At 42.1% G+C, this 6,855-nt stretch overlaps 1 protein-coding gene across 1 annotated transcript in view; it reads left to right on the top strand.

Annotated features, from left to right (window-relative positions):
* Positions 1-1,391: 1,391 nt before the first annotated feature.
* ELM1 (fission ELM1-like protein (DUF1022)) overlaps positions 1,392-6,855 on the top strand; it is a 58,143-nt gene continuing 52,679 nt past the window's right edge. Inside the window, exon 1 of the mRNA XM_087693202.1 lies at positions 1,392-1,871. Coding sequence (XP_087549328.1) covers positions 1,686-1,871 — 186 coding nt within the window. The 5' untranslated portion in view covers positions 1,392-1,685. The remainder of the gene's footprint in view (positions 1,872-6,855) is intronic.

Raw genomic sequence — 6,855 nt, 5'->3', positions numbered from 1 at the left:
TAGAGAGAAAATAGGAGAGGCTCAGAGAGCCCACACACATGAGGTCTTCCATTTGGCATCTAATAGTACACAACCTATTAGACCCTAATGGAATTAAGAGCACATATCAATAAGAAAAAATCCAAGTCCTATTAGATATTGGGACACATGGACCGACAAAGGTTCTGTTAGACAAAGTGAAGCATGCATCTACTTATGAGACTTGAAATAGAAATATGAGCACATGCCTGTTTGTCACAATTTGGTGATGAAGCCTATGTCAAAATCATAGGCGCATATTCATTTTTATTGCTCTTAGACAAACCAACATGCATTTTCTATGACCTACAAGGATTTGAACCCTAATGCAAGGTCTACCAAAAGGCCTTGCCTACTTAGGCTACATATAAGCTATCTAACACACAAAAATGATTTCAAAGCCATCAGTTTAGGATTTCTAAAAATATTGTTTTAGATGGTTTTCTATTAACTTATAGGGCACAACGTTATGCATGAAATTTAGAGAAGGTTGAATTTGTACCTTGAAAAATAGCCTACTCACATAGGGGCAAATTTTACTTACTTAGTCATTTTGAAAAGGGGAGATTTGGAAGTACTCCATATAGGATTTGGTCCTAGCTTCGGGTAAATTGTCAATTCTCATGTAGTATAGATATGGCAATCACAAGGAATTGGAGATTGTGCACTTTGCAATGGCATGGTGATTGGGGAGGCAATGCTAGCATTCTGTGATTTGATGCCCACACAATTGAGCTTTGCCTACCCTATGCATCAATTTGGCACGTTAGGCTGTGATACCTCTCCATTTGGCCTGCAGGTGGGGGTGGAAGGGGCGTTGTGTTATCTTATTGCCACGTCGACCAAAAAAGGGGTTCTGTAAATCTAATGGAGGGCCACATGCCCAGGGTCAGAGAGATGCAAGTACGATGAGAGAGAGAGAGAGAGAACTTGGCATGTGGGTCCTAGGAGTAGGGAGGGGGCTTCAATAATAGAATGGGCATGTAAATGTGTAGAGAGAAGATGACATGGAGTGAGCTTTTAAAATAGAGATATGTTTTTAATTATATAATTTAAAAATGACATGCTTAATATAGGTAAATTTTAACGAGTAAAAAATTTGAAAAAGGGAGGTTTAGGATAGGTCCGCAAGTAGTGTGCTGTCTCCACATAAGGTTGGCCCTAGCTTTGGGTGATTTGTCAATTATGATGTAGCAATTTATCAATTATAATTTAGTAAAGTAAAGCAAAGAAAAGATGGATGTAGATTATAAACCGCCTTAGGGAGGCCGCTGTAATTACATCATTAGATCATATATGGAGAGGCAATTAGTAATACGTGGCCGCATTATTAGTAACCACAATCAAAATGCGCGATGCTTAAAGCAAATGGAAGCGTTTAAAAGGTACACGTGAGAAGGAGAGCGAGCGAGTGCAAAAGCTGCTTATTATAGGTATCGAGAGTGGAAAGTTGATTCTTGCAGTTCTGAAGCTTTCGATTGGGAACGTGCTTATCATAGGTATCGAGAGTGGAAAGTTGATTCTTGCAGCCCTGAAGCTTTCGATTGGGAACGTGCAGAAATTTGGTTCCTTGGTATACGTCCTTCGTTCCCCCTGGTGGATATATCATGCTGTGCTGTTGGTGTTTTGGTTGATTTTTGGGAGCGAAGAATTAGAAGGGAGGGAAGATGAGGCCCATCCGATTGCCCGAGCCCCCTGGCAGCAGCGCTATGAGCGTCCCTGAGATTTTTGACAGGGGAATTTCCTGCGTCGTGCGCCGGGCGGTGATCATTGGCAATGGCGCTCCTGGTGCTGAACATCAGTGCATCGGCCTCGTTAGCGCCCTCGGCCTTCAGGAAAATTCATACCTCTATGTGAGTGCCGTTTCTCTGTTGTTGTGAATTCATAAACAAGAGGTTAGCGTATATTGCAAAGTTTCTCTGTTGTAATGTGTGTATTGCAAAGTTTGGCAATAAAGTGCAACATCCCAACCTTGCTTGGCGTTGCAACACATAATAAATGCGTCTTGTGTGATGATTGCTATGTAACAGTAACGTTTGATATATCAGAATGGAGGCCTATGCTGCACATCTATTGTGTTGAAGTTCTTCAATGTGAAATATATAGGAAAATACCATCTAAAGCCAATCTTCTTATAGTATGCAGAGTGCTATGGCAGCAAAGTACGTCTAAATTTTTAAAAAATTTCAGCTCTTTTACTTGGACTATTGGTGAGGTCTACAAGGTAGGCAAAAGTGGGGTTGTATTGTCCAAGGTAGGGCTAGAATTATGGAATTTTGTCATCCCATGTGACTATGACCTTTCTACCCTACTGAAAAATATTTCTTGGCTAATGCGAAGTAGCTGAACTTATCTCATTAGATTCCTCTTATCAAGCACATAGAAAGGGCAGAAAGAAAATATATCAGAAAATGCCACCGTCTAAGTTGCTGAGAAGAGAGGGTTTTCATGACATTTGGCACTTCTTGAGAGCATAGACATCCACCAATAACTCCTGAGTCATAATTGGAGCCTCATTTCCTATGGCTAGCTAAGGCAAGAACCATCTTAATGGTAGCCATGCGAGCTGTAGGGGCAAAAGTGTTGTTGAAGTCCACACCAAGCCATTGTGCAAAACCTTTGGCAACCAACCGCACCTTGTGCTTACCCACCGTGCCATCTTTAAGATACTTGGTTTTAAAGACCCATTTCACTCTAACAACCTTGTTATGAAGGGGACGTGGCTCAAGCTGCCAATTTCCATTCTGCTTAATAGCCTCAAACTCTTGCCTTATGGCCTTCCACCAATGAGTAGAGTGTAGTGCCTCTTTCATAGATGTTGGCTCTTGATCATATGTGGCATGGGTCGTTAACCCGTAGTCAGTACACACAAGCTCCCCTACGAGTGCTTGGTTCCTTTGAGATTGCTGTGGTCCATCCTACGGCTGCCACTCCTCAGGAAGTCCTTGAATCCCTACATGTGATGCACCTCCCATCTCTTTGCCTTTGCAAAAGTCGTTGGAGCATCCATTGGTGGGGTGGTAAGTAGGGAAGCAATCTCCTCGTTAGTAGGAGGAGCCTTAAAGGCACTAGCTCGGTGCCCAATTGTCACTAGGATCTCCAAGTGTGCTCCTCATCCTCTTTGTGGTTGGAGAATCCACAAACCAAACATCTTGGTTTCTATAGACAGCTTGGGAGTTTGGATCATAGATAGGGGACCCCTTTGATTGGGAAGTGTAGCCAACAAACACTTGATTTTTGGACTTGGGCTTGAACTTGTACATTCTTTTCTCATAATGAAGACATAAGCATCACATTTTAAGACCTTGAAAGAAGACATTAGGATCTAGTCCAAAATAAGCATCAAAAGAAGTCATATTGGGAATGGCTAAGGTGGGTGATCGCTCAAGGATATGGACAATAGTGGCAATTGCTTTGGCCCATAAACACTGAGGTGTTGGCCGATGCTCCCTCATGGTCGGGTCCAGCTCAATCACACCCCTATTCTTCTGCTCCAAAACACCATTCTCTTCAGGAGTATTGGTGTTGGCAAATTCTTGATGAATCCCTCGCTTCACACAAATAGGGCATCTCATCGAAGACAAATTCTCCACCTTTGTTGGATCTCATTGTCTTTAGCTTCCACCTAGAACAGTTTTTCTCAAAGAGAAGCCCGTCTCAAATGAGAGCTTTTGGTTTTGACTTGAGAAAATATGTCTAAGTCATTTAGATAAAATCATCAACAATGAGCATGAAATAAAGACTCTTGTTGAGAGAAGCATTCCTCATAGGTCCACACTAATAAGTGGAAACAAGCTGCATGGGCTGAGTAGCCTGTTTAGAAGCCTTGTTAGGAATCGAATCATGCTGTTGTGTTGCCCCAAATGTAGGATATACAATGGGGATGGCTCACCCCAACATTTGGCAAACCACAAACTAGTTGATACGAGTTGCCTCCCAAAGGTACTCGTAGTAAAGATGGCTAAATTGATCATGTTACAACTTGGTCTGAGGCTATGAAGAAAGAAGCAAGGGAATAAGGGTTGTGGAACTTTGCATCTTGTAGACACCATTTTCCTTGTGCCCTTGGCACAATACTCGTCTAGTTGTACCATCAAGAACCTTAAAGGAATTTGCATCAAACTCCATAGTGAGACCAATTCCATAGATTTTACTCATTGAAAGAAGATAATAGTCTAAGCATGGTACACAAAGAACCTTTGAAATATGAGCACCACTCTACCCATTCAAAATAAGTTGCATGTCACCTTTACCATATATAGGAACTAAAGAGCTATCACTAATTAGAAGATGCCCATGAATTGGGTGAATATGGGCAATACCATCTGGAGGAGAAGTCATATAGTAGGAGAGCAAGTGTCTATAATCCACTCTCAAGTTTGAAAAGCCATCAACACTACATCAGTAGCATCTAGTGTAGAAGGCTCAATCACTTCTAGATGAAGGAATGCCGTTGATAAAGGAGTAGCCACCACTCTTGGGTAGGTGTTGTTGAGCTAAAAATGCATCAGCTTGACTCAGATAGTCCCAAAACATAGTTAATTAATGAAGTAACCTTATTACTTTAAAAAGAAATGCAATCCTAGAGAGTAACCGTGTCCCACTGGCCAAACCCTAATTTGGGTATCCCAAACTTTCTATAAATAGGCATGCAGCCCACCACTCTTCATCAACCTCGTCCTACCCACACCCCGTTTGTGGAGGACATCACGGTTAGTGTTTCTCTTCGTAGTTGGTATGCATTTGGTGCTTGATTCCAACCTCTTCCATTTGTCGCCTACCTCATGGAGTTGTTGCCATTATCAAAAAGCTTGCATTTGTTGTTGTCAGGGTATCCACATATACTATTGCCATCATTTGCATTTAGTTGCCATCATCATTTTGCTTGAGTTTGTAGTCATTCTCTCTCCTCTAGCAGTCTTTTCATCATTTGCATTGTTGCCATCAGTTTCCACCTGTCACCCAAATGTAAGTTTTTTCCATTTGCACAATCGCTGGGTCTTCTCTCTCTTCTTAAATGTGTTTGCTGCAAATTCTCTCCTCTCTATTATCGTCTCCATCAGATCTAGTTTCCCAAGTTGCATTTGTTAGTATTGGATACACGGAGGATGCTTTGCTGCGTTTCAGGACCCGTTTCAGAGTACGGCACTCTCTAGCTCATAACCTTTGCCCTGATCCCAAAGATACTAGAGTTTGAGATTCATTATTCATTACATAGTGTGTTTGTTGCATCAGTTTGTGCTTTGTAGTATGATTGGTTTTGTGTTTTTTGTGTTTAGAGCATTTCTTAGTATGGTACTAAAGCTAGGTACTCTCTCAGAAACCTTGGTCTTTGTTTGGAAAGCTCATCCGCAGAAGCAAGAATAGGAGGGTTAGATGACTTTGAATGCATTCACACCACGGCTCCAATCTTCATAGCTAAACATGGACAGAAACGATCAAGAGTGGATCTCTAAGCTTGCTGTTGCCCGATCTGGCATGGGTGGAGGACCATCAGACTACCATGGAGTCCATAGACCATATCAGATTTCTGCTGCTGAGTTGTTAGCAGTCCAAATAGCTCATGTGTGAGCCTGTGACCTATGCCAGGCATGACTAGGTTATTTAGGCATTTTATTATGGTTATTATGATGCTTATTTGGGGCATTTTATGTTGGCCAACTTGCCCCTATTTTGGCATTATTTTCTTCTTATATGTACCTAGTTATCGAGCATGTCTCTGAGTTCTCTTCTTTTATAGTGTTCCTCTATTTTCTTTCTCTTTTGTCTTGTGTTCAACAAATTTTTTTAGCACTTGTCGATGCTTCCATTGCTGCACCACTTTTGACATGGTATTAGATTGCAAGATCTAGGTTCTTGCTATGATTTTTCTGATGATTACAAGTCTTTTTTCCCCTTGCTGATTAGGCTTGTGTTTTTCAGGCCAGCTGTTGAGAAACCCTTCACCCGCAGTTTGCGTTTTTGCGTTTTATGTTTAGGGTTTGCAGCCCCAAAAAGGGGTGCTACCCTAGACTGACTGTGCCTATTTATAGGCCACTCTCTCATTCATTCCTTACGATTGATTCATTCAGTCTGTCACCTCTTCTCTCCAACCTCTCCACTACCCTTACACCCCTTCAGGAGGACATTGTGGTTTGTGGTTCGTGGTTGTCTTCATCGTCTTCCTTGTGCTTCGGCACCCTTGTTCCCTTATATCACATTATTCCATGATTCAGAACTTCATCATTCCATTCATCAGAGTTTCTTCTCTCTTCTCTTCTCTTCTTAGTGTCTGTTGAGTTCACTCTGCGTTCCTTCTTGCAAACCCTACTGTCTCGCTAGTACGTCATCTTTTGACATGGTATCAAAATTGGATTTGCTCAAACAACAGCAAAGATCCTCCACTCCAGTGACGTAAAAGATTGGTAGCGGGTTCTGGCATCCACTTCTCTTCTTCTTCCACTGCATCAATATCTCGTTTTTGCAGGTTTCAGGTGTTTTCAACTTGCTGCCCACACCCCTTTCTCGGAGAACATTGTAGTCTCAGCTGTCCCTTGCTGTCATCTATAGTCTGGCGCTTGTTTCGGGCCTTTCACCCACAGTTTGTAGCTGTTTACAGCAGAGCGATTGTTGCTGATCACTCTCCATTCAGAAAGTAATCTCGTTTTTGTAGATTTCAGGTATTTCAGCTTGCTACCCACCCCTTGGACACGGAGGACATCGTGGTCCAAGCTGGCCATTGCCATCTATAATAGTCCGGTGCATGTTTCCAGCCTACCACACACTATTCGGAGCTGATTTCAGTATACTAATTGCTACTGCTGGTTATTCCTGCGTTTTTAGTCTCTCTCTTCTGCA

Source organism: Lygodium microphyllum, chromosome 14 (genome assembly GCF_053477565.2).
Source record: "Lygodium microphyllum isolate KBCC chromosome 14, Lygodium_microphyllum_v1.1.10, whole genome shotgun sequence".
Lineage (NCBI taxonomy): Eukaryota > Viridiplantae > Streptophyta > Polypodiopsida > Schizaeales > Lygodiaceae > Lygodium > Lygodium microphyllum.
This window is presented reverse-complemented; position numbering and strand designations above follow the sequence as displayed.